Below are 17,420 nucleotides of genomic sequence, written 5' to 3' on the forward strand. Positions count from 1 at the left end.
TGTGAAGATTGTCCAAGCAAGTGTTACTTGACATGTTTGAAGAATCCGAAGAAGATGATTTGATGCCTGACAATATAAAATACAAACAATGGGTGACACAAGACAGAACTAAAATGGTGACAGTCATAAAATCACGAGAAGAATTTTTTGAAATGTTGGTGACTAACCTTGAAAATCTGAAAATGCATTATTTTATTGCAAAAGCTCAAAGTAAATTTTTGAAAGACAAAAAGCAAACCTTGGCAGCTGATGAATGCTTAGTTCTTGCTGACTTTTCGGAAAATTATTCCTTTGTTGTTCAAGATGAAGTACAAGGGCACCACTAAACAGCAGCACCCTTCCATAAGAAAACTGATTTACTTTTCGGATGGGGCAACAAGTCAATATTTAAAAAAAAATGTTAAAATCTCCGTTCATAAAGAAGATTTTGGGTTTGATTTGGAATGGCTTTTTCTCACTCCATGCCATGAAAAGAATGCTTGATGGTGTCGGGGGTACAGCAAAGCGAGCTGTCACAAAGGCAGCTCTGCAGCGGACCGATGACAATCATATCGTAACACCTCAAGAAATGTTTGAGTTCTGTAAAAAACACATCAAAGGAATTACCTACGTTTTTGTACAATGTGAGGAAACACAAGAAGTCTATGACAGTGTCTTGAAGGAAAGGTGCAACACTGGTGTCAGAAGGTTAAAGGCACTCGATCTTTTCATTGTTTTGTACCCCACTCACACAACTTACTGAAGTGTAAGATCACATCAACTTTGCCTGATAGTGAAATTAATCATTGTGGAAAACATGTACAACTGGTTCTTCAAAATAAAGACATAGTGGCTTGTGTTTACGATGAACAGTGGTGGATTGGCAAAGTTGATAATATTAATTGTCAAAACCAAGATGTACATCTTGTATTTTGTCACCCTCCATGACCAAGGACATCTTTTTAAAAAAATTGAGAAGAATCAAGTTTGGATGCCACTTAAAAATGTACTGATGAAGCTGTCTCCCATGGAATTTACAATTGTGACTGGGTGGACTCATAATCTAACACCCAAAATGATTGAACCAATTTCTCAAATGTACAATGATCGATGTACTAAAAACAAACGACAAGAGAACAGTTTAATGTAATTAGTAGGCTTATTTTCAATAAAAAAGTAAGTAATCATAGATATGATTAAATTATATACAGTAACTGATATATTTTATTCCATAAGCCCAGATATCGCAGATGTTAAAAAACGTATTTTTGACTTGTATTTGTAATTTTTTTTCCTTAAATTCCAATTGAATCTCAAAGTTGAAGTGTATACTGATGTTTGATATCATAAAGGTGAAATTTTCAGATTTTTAATTGCCCCCCCAAACAAAGATATTGCAGGCCACAAAATTAAAAAATTCCATTTTTTAAAATGTATTTTTTTAAGTGCAAACTGCTCACCATAGTTACTCTATAAAAAGTAACTATACTATACAGTGTAATAGCAGAAAAATATTAAAGCTGAGAAATTAATCTCTCTTTGGAAAACTTCTGTTCAAAAATTGAGTTTTTTTAATTTGTGGCTGATAACTTTGAACTATTAAAAATATATTAAAGAATACATTCAGCTAAGAGATAATGATGTCAATTTGTAGCCCAGAGTGTGTTGAACTAAATGCATTTTATCTGAAAGGCTTAGGACAATCCACTACTGAATAATAGTAAAAAATGTAGATGCTTGCAAATAAGAGAGAACACATGCGGCCTGGGACAAATATGGCCGCCATTTCAAAATGATAAACAATAAAATCTTTAAAAAATTTTTTTTGTGACTACTAAACATTGGGGAATTCACCCAGCAAATCTAAATTCTTTCTGAGATGGTCAAGCAACCAATTTTTTTTTTCTTGGATTGACCCTTTTGGAAAATTGTCAAACTATCATAAGAGAAGTTGCTGAGGATGTTGGCATATTGGTCAGCTCAAATTTTTCAAATGATTTGGGCACGAGACGTGTGTCAGTGAAGTTGGTTTGAAAACGTCTCAATTTTGATCAGAAGAACCGTCGCATGAGCATCGCACAGGAGCTCTTGAATGACGTCAGTGATGATCTTGATTGGCTGAAAATGGTCATAACTAGTGACAAAACATGGGTTTATGGTTGTGATGTCGAATCCAAAGCCCTGTTGTCCCAATGGAAGCATCCCAGAGAGCCAAGACCGAAAAAAGCATGCCAAGTTTGGTCAAATGTCAAAGTTTTGCTCACTGTTTCTCCCCCCCTTCCAATTACCCTGTCGTAATGCATCATGAATTTTTGCCTCAAGGTCGTATGGTCAATAAGGAGTATTACCTTGACGTTATGCACCGTTTGCGAGGAGCAATTAGCAGAAAATGTCCAGAATTGTGGATAAACAATCTATTGCTTTTGCATCACAACAATTGAGGAAATAAAAACTGTGTCACTGGAAGTACTGAAGGCTATACCAAAAAGTGGTTGTAAGGAGTTTTTAGAGGATTGGGAGAAGCATTGGCACAAGTGTATTGTATGTGAGGGGGATTACTTTGAAGGGGACAACATGAATATTGTTGTGTAAATAAATATTTTTTCATAAAAATATAAAGTCACTTTACTTTTTGAACACACCTCGTATGGATGATGATTGGTGATAGTGAACCTGAAGTGTTGGATTGTTTCAGATGTCACAGTACTTCTGTGTGGTCTGGCATTGTCTTGCCGAAAGAGAGGGTGCTCCTTGTGTGGACAAACTCTTTTGAATTCAAAACTCAATTGTGCCATGTTGTTTCTCACACACTGCCATTATTATGTTATGTACCGTCATGTTACATGCTAAAATTCGGAGCTCTCTAGTGGCTTTAAGAGTTTTCACATTAAAAATTGGAGCCCTTGCTTTTCAGCACACTCATAGTTTAATGTTACACAGATCAATTGTATGATAAATCAGAATGATACAAAATGATTCATTTTACATTCACACCCCAAATTAATTTTTAAATGTGGCCCCAGGTTGAACAGTTATAACTTTTTTTAAATATGTACAGATTTGAGTAAGTAATTCCTACCTGCCATGTTTTCTACATTACCCTATTAAAAATTCTTGTACAGAATAGGAGGAGTTGTAAAGGAGAAACTTTTCAATTTGTTTTCAAATTTTACTTTTCTGTCTGTCAGACAATGTATATCACTTGCTAAATGATCAAATATTTTAGTTGGAGCATTGTGCAGTCCTTTTTGTGCTAAGGTCAACCTTAATGTGAAGTAATGAATGTCATTTTTTCTTCTGGTATTGTAATTATCTACTTCATTGTTCAATTTCCACTGCAGTGGGTAATTTACAGAAAACTGAGAAGCTGTAATCAAAATCCCTAACTCCTTAAACAGATTTATAGGAGATGATTGTTGGTGAGCGCCACATATTATTCCTACAGCACGTTTTTGAGCTTACCCCAGAATAATATTCCAGAGCAGATTATGAAGTGCTGACTTTGGTTCACTTTCTCCACAACATTTTCTATGTGATGATTCGAATTTTTGTTGTTTGTAACTCTTCTCCATAGGTATTTAGTTGAAATTACAACCTTTAAATCTGAGGTATTTACCGTGCAACCAAAATCTAAGGTTTCTTGGTACTCGTGTGGAAGATCTCACGATTAGTGGTTTTTTAGGGTCCAGTTGCCACTTTTTGCTCTATGCAGATCTCGCGTAAGTCATTTTGCAGTTTGTTTTGAGCTTCTGATTACTACATTAGATGTTAGACAGAATTGTCTCCAAACAATCAGAGGGGGCTGCTCTGATTGTCTCAGATATCACTTGTATAGATTAAGAACATCAAAGGGTCTATAACGCTTCCTTAGAGAACCCAGATATCACTTATGTTTCACCTGGTAACATCCTGCCAGTTACTACAAACTGTGAACATTCAAACAGGAAATCATGAATAGCATCACACAACTGAGATGATGATACGCAGACGTGAAATTTTACGTTCAATAATTGTAAAAATGTTGTATCAGTATGAGATTCCATATCAGTAACACTCATTACTTTGTGAATAAGGAGGTAGTTGTGTTTTGCAAAAATGACATTTGCTGTTTTTTTTTTTTTTTTTTTTTTTTTTTTTTTTTTTTTTTTTTTTTTTTTTTTTTTTTTTTTTCCCCCCCCCCTCCCATAATGTTGGAACACAGTATATGTTCCAAAATCCTCCCGCACATCTGCAAAACTGTGCTCAAAAGCCGATGGACGATGTCTCACAAAGGCTGAGGTACACTGTAGCCGAGTAGTGTAAATGGCAGTACACACTTTGCAATAAAATTATTTATTAACATGACTAAACTACAAACAGCTTCTGAGAATGAATTCCCACGCAACTTGATAACAGAAATGCCAATACTTGACAGTGCCTATCAGGTGAACACTCGAAGTGTAGAGATGTGCATGGTCCAGGGAGGATAAGTAATGGCACAGTTCCACGAGGCTGGGAGCTCACAAGCATTCCACTGACGAGTAGCAAAGTGTCGTTACAACACTGTCGCACAAGGTAATGAGATGGAAATGGAGTGTCATGTGGGGTTCACAGTGTAGGTAAGATGGTTCCTCAATAGGCAGCGGTAGATGTCGGTCCATATCAGAGTCTCGTAGCTGCTGGCTGTCGGTCAGTTGGAGCCTGGAGCGGAACTGGCCATCAAAGGTTGGAGTGCCTAGTGCGCCAACCTAAGTGGGCATCTGTGGAAAAGAATTTGCGCAGTTTCGTCTGGACTCGTGACTATGTGGTCACGAGTAGATGCCTTCAACTGTTGCAGTGTGTACCACGACTTGCTTGCTACGTAGTTGCGTGGTTTGCACCCGTGGACACGTGGCAGCTGCTGGAGGCTCGACGGTACGCAGTTCAGAAGGAGAGTTCCCTAGCAGTGGGATAAACTTTTTGAGACCATTTGTATGGTGACGTTGGTTAAAGTCCCAGTTAGTACAGTCTGCAGCCATTCACCCTGATGGGCCTTTGTTTATGGATAATCAATGGAAAAAAAAAAAAAAATGGAATTTCACGTGATGCTGCACTGCTTTAAAAAGTAATGATCAACACTTTTGATTACATCGTGTAATTGTTAAGGTAAAGGCCTTACAAAAGGTTGTAGGTTAAAATCTCATCAGATGCTTGGAAATTTATTTTTAAATCTTTTCCAAAATGATGATGATGATCATTATCATTATTAGCAAATGTCCCCATTGGAGAACAGTAAGCAAGTGATTTTCAGTCTTTCTTAGGGTTCTTCTTATTTTCCCATCATTTCTGTATTTTCTCCCCGAAGGCCTTCTTTCTTCAGTCCACTTTGGTCAGTATCGTTTTGGTTCCATCTCTGGAATAAACTTCCACTTACCAATTTTGCTTCTGAATGTATCCCTGCCTGATGTGTTTGTTACATCAATTTTTGCTTTTGTCAAATCCTTCTTAACTTCAGTTACCCAAGATACTGATGCTTTAAGGGATGCCACATAGTCCAATAGATGTTTAGCTAGTCTGTTTCCAGGTAATCTGTCTAGGTGTCGGTAGAACTTCATCTCTTTCTGACGTCAATTTCAATCTTTGATACTTTTTCTGTTGTCTCAAAAGTTTGCAGTCCGTATTCATCTAGTGTGTGCTGTGGTCCCAGAATTTTTGTAATAATCTTTCTCTCTATTTTCTTAATTTCTTGTAAATCTAGTTTTCAATTAAGTGAAAGTGTCTCACTTGCATGTGTGACTGTCGGCTTGGTTGCTGTGTTGTTGTCTGAATTTAAGGCCTTTTGACAGAAATTTTTTGTTATACAAATTCGAAACAAGTCCTGACGCTTTCTTAATTTTCTCCAATCTGTTTGTGTGTACTATTTGTTCAAGTCCTGTTGGTTCAATAATTTCCCTGAAGTACTTAAAATGTTTGACTCTGTTGATTTCACCATAATTTGTTTTAAGTTTCGGAGTTTGGAATGCACAAATTCAGTCTTCTCAAAGGAGAGTTGCAGGCCAACCATCTCTGCACGTTCTTTTTTTCTTCTTTCATTTCGAATCGCAAAGTCGTCTGCAAATGCTAAGTATGTAATGTTTTATTTTCCTTGACCTCTTCCTAGTTTGATTGGCTTCCAAAAGTTTTGTTTTCTTAGTTCAATTTCCCATTCTTTCATTACTTTGTCTAAAACTACGTTGAACAATAGTGGCAAAATCCCATCTCCTTGTCTTACTCTTGTTTTAGCCAAGACTGGTTCAGAAATTTCATCTATGACTTTAATTTTTTTATTTGATTTCTGACTCTCTTCGTTCAATCGGTTTTTCAGTTTTGGTGTCTAGTTTGTGTTCTTCTAGAATATTGCATAGAGATTCTGTCTATAGAATCATGCTTTCTTAAAATTAACAAATGTGCAGACTATTGGTTTCGACTTGATTGCTGTAATTTTTAAAATAGTCTTAAGATTAAAGATCTGTTCTGGGCATGATTTATTATGTCCAAAGCTTGCTTGGTAATAGGAAATTGTATGTTGTAGCTGTTCTTATGCTCTCTTTAGAAGAGACGCAGATAAAATTTTGTAAGTGATTGGCAAAGGTGAAATGCCTCTGTAATTGTATACATCTGATCTCTCTCACTTTTTGTGCAATGGGCAAATTAGTGCACATTTCCAATCATCTAGAATTTTTTGTCTGCAGAATTTCTTGAATGATTTGAGTGATCGCTCTTGAGGAATTTGGGCCAAGGTTCTTCAGTAGTTAAGCTGCAATTCCATCTTCTCTTGATGGCTTATTAGTTTTAAGGTTTTAAGCTATTCATTCATGTGATCTGGTTATAATCTGAGGAATTTCGTACTTGGTTATGAAAAATAATTGGCTGATTCTTGACAATTTTCTTTGTTTGTACCAATTCTCCATTTTGTTTCCTGAAACAGAGGTTTTGTGGAGTGTATCATTTGATTTGCAATAATAATAATTATTATTACTATTCAGTTAATTGGGAAAACATAATTTTTTATTTCTCTTTATTTGTCACATCTTTTTAATCATCATATTATTTTTTTCATTTTCTCTCATTTTTCTTCCAGTTGTTCTTTTTCAATTTGGAATGTTTGTTCATGTGAGTTTATTACCTTTGTTTTAATTTCTTCTGTTTTATCATCCTGTATTATCCTCCATGTTATCGCAAGTATTATTTCTGTTCTGCATTTGATTGACTGTCATTTTACTTACTATCCTTTCTTTTCATTTAGATTTTCACTTGTGCTATTTTGTCCACAGAGCAACAAGAATTTGTTTCAAATGTTTTTATGACAATTACCATCCAAAAAACTGTACATCTCATAGGGAAAAATATGTTTTGACATCTCTGTAAAGTCAATACAAATATATTACTTTGTCTTTTGTTTTTTAAGTGATTGATTGGCAATTTAAATATTATGGTAGATAAAGAAAAATAATTAAATTCACATACACAATGATTTAAAGTGGAATAAGAATAATACGAAGAAAAAATGAGAGTAATTGAAAAAGTTAATACGGTGATTAACATGATGGAACAGAGAAAAAGATATAAGAAAACTGCATTTAAACCAAGTAATTGTATAAAAATAATTATCAAACTCAATACAATCAAGATTTAACAATCAAACATTTCAAAGCACCTGATGAGATTTGAACTCACAACCTCATGTGAGACCTGTATAATAACGATTATACTACACAATCAGTCTGTATAAAATTTCCTTCTTAACTTGTATATCATCACATGAAATACCAAAATTTCTTATTGTCAGTTACTCTCAAACAAGGGCCCATCTGGATGAGTGGCTGCAGAATACCTGAGACCTTAACCTACATCATTGTACGGATGGTTTCAAAAGTTTATACCAGCCTTGGGTATTCACCCTTGTCAGTGACTCTTCCATTAGCAAACATCCTCCAAAGTTGTGCAGGGACTGTATTTGGTCCACGAAGGATATAGGTCAAGTGTGGTGACTGAACATACAGGGGCGCAGCCCTGCCTATACCACATAGACAGTAACAATAGGCAGATCGACAAATGTGTCTGTCGTGTCTGTGGAGCTGTACTGCCCTGTCGAGTTCAGTCGGGCGGTGGGCTACGTAATGCACCTGTGATGAGGTGTGGGCTACGTAATACACCTGTGACGGTGACAGTCATGATGTACGTGCCGTCCTTCATCAGTCACAAGTGGTGCTGGCCTAACTGTTTTGACCACCTCACTGTTGGACTCCAACTATGTTTCCTGTGTCTCTGCTCTCACCTTTCCCTCCAAGCACAGCCTCTCAGTGCTGCACCAGTTCCCTCATTCCCATGCATCACTAAAGCATCTTCCCCGACCCCCAACCTGCTGTCTCTCCCTCTGCCTCTTCTGTCCCCACCATCCATCTCAGCTGAGGTGACTGCTCACAGCACAGCATTCGGTGCCTCGGTAGACACGAGGAGAGGTTGCCAGGGTTGACTGGTTTTTTAAGCTGTGCATACGGTGTTAAAGTTTAGGATCCAACATATCACGCACTGCAGCTAGTCATGCTGGCAGCCCTCCATTTGCAAGTAGTCAACGAGAAGAAATTGTGTAATTTTGGGTCATCCTCTAGTGCTTCAAAACTAGTAGCAGTAAGCAGACTGGCAACATAGCGTAACGGTTAAAGTTCGTTAACTACATGCGGAAGATTGTGTGTTAAAATCCACTCAGGTGCTTTGAGATTTTTTATTTTTTAATATTTATTGAAATTATTTTGATTATTATTTCTATTTAGTTAATTGGTTTAAATGTGTTCTTTTATTATTTCTAATCCTATGTCATGCTGTTTTAGTCAACATTTTAACTTTATGATTTGCTGTCAAGCTTTCTACCTTTCGTGTTTTTTCCATTTGGAAACTGTGCACATATGATTTTAATTTTTTTTAAATTTAACTATCATAATTTTCAATGTTTAAAGACTATCAATTAAAAACAAAAGACGAAATTTATGTTGACTGTGCAGTGATGTAAAAATTAAATTTTGCGTTGCAAGATGTAAATTTTTCTGGATTGTAATCATAACACAAAGATTTAAGACATAAATTCTTGTTGAGCAATGGTCAGAATAATGCAGATGAAGATTTAAGTGAAGGCAGGGTTATGACTACAAAGGAAGCCAAGAAAAATGAAAAACAGAAATAATGAAAGTAGTGGACAAAATTATAAAATGGTGAAACAAAAGAAATCAAATCAAAGAAAATGAATAATACTAATTTAAATCATATGAACAAAATTCTAGATTAAATGAAGACACCATGAGAGAAATTTAAAAAGCTAATGCAATGATTAAAGTGAGAATGAGGATTAGAAATAAAGAATTTACAAGGAAACCATTTAATTGAATAAAAAGCAAAATCAAAATAATTTTGCAAGGATTAAAAAATAAAATATTTCAAAGCACGAGAAAAGAATTCAAATCCACAACCATCTTCATATGAGGAATTCACCTTAACCATTACACTACGCCACTAATGTGCTTACTGTAAATATTTTTAAATCTCTGTAGCACAATGCATAATAAGTCCACCCCCTCCCCCCTCTGTTGATTACTTGCAAATTAGGGTCCAACATGATGAATGGTTGAAGGTGTGATACCCGGGAACCTAACATACACAACTGTACAGAGGGTTTCAAAAGTTAATCCCTTCTTGCCTATGCTATTTATCGAACACATTTAGGTTACACTTGAGCAGATACCTTCAGAAAATAATATCTAACACTTGAAGTTGCATGAAATGGTAACAAATTTCTCTGTTGCCAGTCTGCATTCTTCTTATTTTTTTATTTCTCATTTTCTAACCCATTTAATTAACACTTCTGTTTAAGTTTCATTGAATTTTCAAACCTTGTACTATACAGAACATGGCTAATTGTATAACATTATTATTTTGACATACCTTGATTTGGGTGAATGGAATTCGTTTTTGACATAGTGTATGTTTTTCAGCCAAATAATAACTTGTTGAATGAAGAATACAAACGATCGTCAGAGGAGAGGGATGAAGTCATCGCTTTGGATGGAAGTCCAAAGTCTCAAAACCAGGTACTAATTTTGCTGTTACTGTTTAGAATTCATTTATACACATTTGCAGTAGTTCATCAGATCCTGGCTACTAAACTAGTATATGCTCTAATTGATGGTACTCTCCTATCATTTTATTTTATCTGTAAAGCGGGATCTACACTTTACACCAGCAGTGTAATGTAACAGCTATTAAAGATTAATTTGATGTTCTTGAACACACATGCCATGAACACACCCCCCCCCCCCCTTCCCAAAAAAAAAAAAAAAAAAAGAAAAAACCACACACACACACACACACACACACACACACACACACACACACACACACACACACACACAATTTTTTCTTTTTATTTATCACGTCACATTAATTTCATTATTTACTGAAAATCAGGTTTATGTGTGGGTCTATGCTGCACTTTCCTTGGTGGTGTTCATGATTTCCAAGTGGATCTATCCTGATGGAAATGTGTTGTAGATGGTTTTTCACAATCAGTTTTGACCAATCGCCTTGCTGTCTGATGGTATGAAATACTCTTGATACCTTTTCACGAAATCTATGAAGCATGAACCAGGTGAAACACATTATTTGTAAATGACTTTTGTCATCCTTTCATAGTGTCATCATTATTCCATGCTGGCTTTTCCGTTGTTCAATAAACATAATTTTAATATATTTTGGGAACTTCGGAATAGCACCTGGTAGAATACTAAACACCTTGCAGAGATTTCTTCTTAGATCTAACACCACATTTTTATTGGCCATCACTGGTAACCCACCCTGTGCTGCATGCTCTTATTTTTGCAATAAGACGTCTGTTACAAATTTTTGCTTACTGCAGTTGCAGCGGGCGTACTCTAGGCAGTGTGAAGAGCTCAAACTTCTTAAGAAGCAGTTGGCAAACCGTGAGAGGCGCGTCTCGGAGCTGGAAGAGGAAGTGCAGCGGCTGCGCAAGGCGCTCGGCAAGTAGAGACGTGCAGCGAGGAGCTGTGGATTGGAAGCTTTCGATGTTACCAGGGGGGTCCTGGCGATCCCCTGCTTAATGTTTTTAAGCTGTTTTAACACTATTTACATTTAATGACCTAGCTTTGACTAGGTGAAGAGGCAATGGACTGCATTAGCTTATCAACGTTCCTGTCACTATTACACGGGCTGTTTTGTAAGTGCTGAAGATGAGTGACAAATGTTGGGCACTTAAACAGAGCTACATTCTGCTTCTCACACGTTTTGGAGGAAGCTAGCAGAACATTGCCAGCAAAGCCATATTCTTGGTGCACGTGCGCACACATTCAATCAGTTCGAGAGTAGTGTAATGTTAGTGTTTCGGCGATATTCCTAGCTGTGTTGCTTTGCTGTAACAAAGTTTCTTATGATGTGCAAGTAACTGTTCTAGTATTACATTTTTGATAACAGTGAATTGAAAGAAGTGAGTCACATCATTTATGTTAATTTCTAACTCACTACACGTGGAGTAAATTAAAAATACTGTTTAAATGTCTGTATGGATCATATGAAACAATTTTTTTGTAATTTGTTTTTGTTATTCATGTCTTGACATGTGGTGTCCTTTTCGTACAGTGCCAGGAGTTCTGGAAGACTTTCTTGCCCCCTTGTAATGAAAAGTTGCTTTGTAATAGTCTACCCAAATAGGAATAACCAGTAAAAATGTTTGTAGGTTACATGTATGATTTGTAATATTATTGGGATTTATTTCATCTGTAACTAATAGTATATCCCTCGTACTAAATTCATACCATTACTACTTGATGTACTTAAATAATTTTGTACACAAGATACCTAAAAGGAAAAAGAAACAACTGTGTTGGAATAAAAAGTGTTGATACTTGAAAGATATTAAGGAGAGGTACAGAAAAACAATAGCTCTGTTAATCTTAAGTTTTTGTTCATGTATTTAAACTCGAATCGGTTTTTTTCATTACTTTTTTTATAAAGAACAATTTTAAAAAATCCACTTAAAGAATTAATTCTACAGCTGTCATAAATTGAATTGTACGAGAACACTATTAACCAAAAAACTTACAATTGTGTAAATGTGGATTTTATTCTTCCTGACAATAGCTTCAGCTATTTTCATATCTCCCAATGTTAATATTCTTAATCATAAAAATTATTTAACTGTGCAGTATGTTGGCAAGAAATTTGTGTGAAACTGCTTGGAAGGAAATCTTTATCATTTGGCATTTTAGCTCAGGCTGACGACCTTAAAACGTAGCATTTTTCCTACCAAAATAAATGATACAGCCGTGAGGTAGGAAAAATATAACTACTGAAATTCCCAAATTATTCTTGTGGATTGTTGTGTAAAATAATTAGTTATTGTATTTCATTGGGTGCAGTTAAATTGCAAGCAGGTGCTTGATTTATTTGCACTGTTAAATTACCTTTTTCTGCATAATTGTGTGTTTAATTGAATTTGTGAGAACCTGTTTTATATTTGATAAATTCACACATGTATATCTGTCTGATTAAAAACTGAACCGAATTTGCTTCAGGTATCTGGGTTATTCCCAGTCTAGCACACATTTTCAGCTTGTCTCTTTTCTTCTGCCATTTATTTCGCTGAGTGTTGTTTTGCTAATGGGGTGTGCCTGTAGTACTTGTAAAATCTTGCTCTGCTGATTTTATTTGCCATATCCGTATTGCACATCTGCAGAGTGGAGACAAGTAACAAAATATGAGATTAAAAATGTGTTATTGTGTTGTAGAATGTAATTAGTGTAACTTTACAGCTGGTAAATAGCTGCTATTGTTCTCTGAAATTTGGAAAATCTTAATGAAACTAACGTACCATTAATATAAATATTGGTTACATTTTGTAAGTATATATTTGATACTAGTTTCATTTAAGAAACAGAATAGCTTAGATTAGAGGTTTAAAGAGTAAAGGAAATTGGGAAGTATTGCTTGAAGTTGGTTTTAAATAAGTAAGTGATGTTTGCAAAAAGATTCTGGGAAAGCTAATAGAGGCTGTTCAGTTACCAAAGATTGAAAACTGTCTTTCATAAATAAGGCACAACTTTGTGGTTCTCAAGCTATTTGTGGGTGATACAGACTGGAAGTTTCACGGAAATTTGATTGCATTTGGTAGGCTTCATGTTCAGTTTTTGAATACGTCGTAGAGCAGGTTTTCCTTCTAAACATTAGTCCTGGTATTGAATAACAGGTGTTGTAGAACACCACAGCTCTCTGAAATTGTGATTAAGCAGACATTTGTATAACGATCCCTTTGGGGGGAGAAGGGGAGAAACTTCAGCATTACACATTATAACAAAGCTCTTCGCAGAGTGTGGGAAATATTTTTGCGTCTGTCAGGTTTGTCTTTCCTTTCTTGATTGATTCTCAAACAGAATGTGTTCAGAAAATGTAACTTAAAAAGCTCATTAAGTAAAATTGTACTGCCTCCACTACTTCAGTTCTGTACCTGTAACAAATCTATGTTCATGGATGTGGAGACCATTTTGTTGTTGATTTTTTGGGCTCGGGAAGGTGACACACTAGGAGTACCCAGCAGAAGTGATAAATTATCTCATGTACTGCAGTATTCTTGCCACTAATTGTTCCTTGAATAAAGTCAGGCTATGACATATTCTTCTGTCAGAACTCTCCATACAATCTCAGGGGATGTATCTTCTACAAAAGCTGTTATTCAGAAGAGTGTACTGGTCACAGGTAGTCATCCAATTTTCTGTGGTTCCAGTTTATAATGAGACTTAGCATGCATTCCATGCCATGACACGTGTAATTTAGACACTTTCAATGTTTGAAGCTTAATGTTGTCAAAAAAAAAAAAAATTGCAGGCTTGCTACAGTATACAAAGGGGTCAAATAATTTGACATATTTAACTCTTATATGGAGATATAGAGGCAACTTGTTCTTTTTCATTTTGAAATAGAGCAACTCTTCAAAGATAAAAATGATTATATATTGCAGAGTGGTGCCAAGTGTGGTCCTAACTGTGGCAGGAAGTTAGCTGGACCGCATGTCAAAATATAGTTGCATTAAAACGTGTTTCTGCATTGTTGTTGCCGGCCGCTGTGGCCGAGCGGTTCTAGGCGCTTCAGTCTGGAACCATGCGACCGCTACGGTCGTAGGTTCAAATCCTGCCTCGGGCATACATGTGTGTGATGTCCTGCACTGTTGTTTGGTAGTTTTAGCATAGAAATATACAACAGAAAATGTGACTGCTAGCTGTTAATTTAAAATGTAAGAGATCAGTGCTAACAGTAAAAATGATGAAATAAACATCTGAGGGGTTAAGATGTCAAAAATGTTAAGAGTAATTTCTGTTAGGTCTTATCCTGTACATTCAATACACAGCTACATGAAAAAAAAATTTTTTTCATGTTGTTACCAGATCAGCTTTATTAATATCCTTTCTTTAAAAAAGAAAGTTTAAATTTCTGCTGTAGGTAAGTTGATTGAAAAGCAGTCAAACATTTTATTGAAGTGTGTCAAAAGTCTTGTTACACACAGTCAGACATAAACTAAATTAGTATGGGGCAAAGTGCATGCAAGTAGTCATTATTTGTGGCTGAGCAAGTGGAATGTAGTTCCAGGTTCGCTGATGATCATGATATTGCACTGGAAACATGAGAAGCAGAAGTCACTTTTGTATTCTGGTACCAGTGTCTTCAGTGATCATTTGAAAAATTCATGACACTGCTCTACTTGGAACAATAGCAATGTATACCTCGTTTCTACCCCAATCTCTTTCTTAGATGTAAACATGATGCTGGTACTTTCACCTGGATTACAGTTTGCTTGTCATATAACAGCAGTCAATGTTCCTCAGTGAAACTCTTCCCCAAAAAAATGTGGGAAATTTATGAACTGAAAAGAGAAGGGTACAGTTGCAGTGCAATTTGGGAACTTCACCAACCAAATGTTGTCCCTCAAACTGCTCAGTTAGTTAACCATATATGAAATTAGTTTACAGCTTGTTTTTGGGTAACCACCTGTAAGACTTTTGGCTGTCATTTGTTTAAGGAAAAATGTGTGTAGGTATGATATATTACCAGAAAACTGTAGTGTGTACTTAAACATTCAGTAGTGCTACCCCTCTCTCTCTCTCTCTCTCTCTCTCTCTCTCTGTCTCTCTGATTTACATATCAGCATATAAGAGCAAATTCAGTAGAAGGTTTAAGCTTTGGCAGCTTAGCAAAGAAGACTGATTTCTGCAGTATTTACCAGTCACACACACCATTCTGTTTGACTGTTTTGGGATGAAGTAAAGAAAAGGTTTTGGAAAGAGACTGAGAAAGTTGTCAGTGTAGGGGAATAGAATTTATATCCCTTATCCTGTACAACTTTTTATTTGATATGGTCTTATCTTATCTTAGCCAGAAAGAATGATTTCACAGTTTCTGATATGGGAACTTCGAGTGGAATTTTCATAACTTTACACCAAAGTACTTTGCATTTAACTCTATAGAGTATATTCTAGATGTTAATAGTTATTATTTGTGTTAAAAATATTTTTGTAACACATTTTCATATGAGACAAGGCTAGTTGTATAAGTAAGTAGGTGAGCCAAAGAAAATGCCAGAGGTAATATCTTCTGGAAGGAGTCTGTGATTGTGTAGTGAAAAGGGAAATGTAGGTATGTGAAGTGTGTTTCTGTGGGTAATGTTTGGGACTGATTGTCATGGAATTTGTACTACCATATGAAAATGTAATGTAATAGCCACATCTAAAGCTTGTATAGGAATTGAGATGTGTGCAGTAATGTGTAAATACATTAAACAATGTACCTGTGAGTAGTGGTTACGTCCATATCTGTTCAGTTTGGTTGCTGTAGTGTATTCAAATTGTCTGTTAGTATAGTTGGGTACACCAGGCATAGGATGTTCAAATCATCTTCATTTTGTACAGGAGTACATGGAAAAATACTGTAGTGTGTTCCTCACAAAAGAATGTCTCAGTTGCAAACTGCTGGTTTTCAAGCTACAAGTCATCTGCCCAGGTGTTTGTTTTCTGCTGTAAAAACAAAATTTATTGGGATGTCATTACCTATAGTTTTTGCCATGTGGCAGCATTATGTCCCTTTTTGAGTGCACACTGCTGCAGTCAGTGCAGAGTTGTAAGACACCAAATATCAAATGTTTCAGTACCTGCACATTTCTTTGGACGATGAATACTTCATTTGCTGTGCATACATGTTCATACTGACACTAAATCAGGTCACATACCTCCCCACAATAATTACTGAGAACACGGTTATATTAGTCTGGATTTACAATTATAATTCCACTTCAAGTAGACTTAAACAGTAAATTAGGACATGAAGTTGCAAGTAGAAAATTATAATTCGTGTGTGCATCACATTAAGGTGCTTAATTCAAACAGTTGTACTTGAATAACTTACGTGCACAAATCCTAACATTGTATTCTTAATTCCAACATTCCATTTTTTTAATGCAATGGTGACAAGTTTGCTCATGGATATGAATTAATGAAACAAATTTATATATGTGTTGTAAAATTTGTGTGAGGGTAATTACTTTGTGTAAAGTGGTCCACAATCTTTGTAAATGCTTGTAATATGAAGAGGAAACATTGCCATGTTAGAAATATTTGCTTCTGAGCGACACAAAATGTGTGTTGCATGCTTTTGGCAATCATGTTTTGACACTTTCTGTATGTCATAGTTCCAGGTGTTTCAAAGATATGCTTTACAGTAGTTGGCAATGCAGTGTCACAGCTGTCTATTTTTCATAACCATGTACTTGTGGTAAATGCAGTCATTTTCTCAGTGTGTCATTAATGCTTAATTAAAAATAAATCAATGGAAAAAAATCTTACATCTTTCATTGTGTTTATTTATTTATTTTTTAATCCCCTTAATTATTCCCAGGAGAATAAAGGAGGACGACAAATTGATACTCTCTCTTGTTCATTGCAAGTGGCATTTAATTTCATAAGACAGAGCAATTTGATAGATTTGAACATTACACCAGTATTGACAAATCTTATGTGCCTAAATAAACATCAAGAAATTACTGTTGCTATTCAATGAGAATTTAGATCGCACCTTCCTTGTGCAACATTAATGCTAGAACTCCTGTGAATGTGACACAGCAGGAAGGTCATTTTGACTCAACATCAAAAAATTTTTTATATATAAGTGTAGGTCATCACTGATGACATAAGTGTAATTTTTGAAAAATAAATACAACACTACATCCTAAAAGATCTGGAGCTTTTAGTGAAGAAGCACCAGCTACAGGGAAATTATCTAATCATATAAGCAGCTACAGATATTGGCACACTGCTAATAAGACAAGGTGTGTAAACCAACAAGAGGGGGCTGTGAATATATGAACACTGCAACTGACCTACACCTTCTGATTCGCAAAT

At 35.7% G+C, this 17,420-nt stretch overlaps 1 protein-coding gene across 3 annotated transcripts in view; it reads left to right on the top strand.

The window, feature by feature from the left end:
* The window catches only part of LOC126428056 (coronin-2B-like), a 126,030-nt gene extending 109,157 nt beyond the window's left edge, over nt 1-16,873 (top strand). For all 3 annotated transcript variants that reach the window (XM_050089932.1, XM_050089930.1, XM_050089931.1), the window contains 2 exons: nt 9,963-10,058; nt 10,883-16,873. In XM_050089932.1, the coding sequence (XP_049945889.1) occupies nt 9,963-10,058; nt 10,883-11,011 (225 nt within the window). In that variant the 3' untranslated portion in view covers nt 11,012-16,873. The remainder of the gene's footprint in view (nt 1-9,962; nt 10,059-10,882) is intronic.
* The last annotated feature ends 547 nt before the right edge of the window (nt 16,874-17,420 follow it).

The sequence above is a fragment of the Schistocerca serialis genome, chromosome 12 (assembly GCF_023864345.2).
Source record: "Schistocerca serialis cubense isolate TAMUIC-IGC-003099 chromosome 12, iqSchSeri2.2, whole genome shotgun sequence".
NCBI lineage: Eukaryota > Metazoa > Arthropoda > Insecta > Orthoptera > Acrididae > Schistocerca > Schistocerca serialis.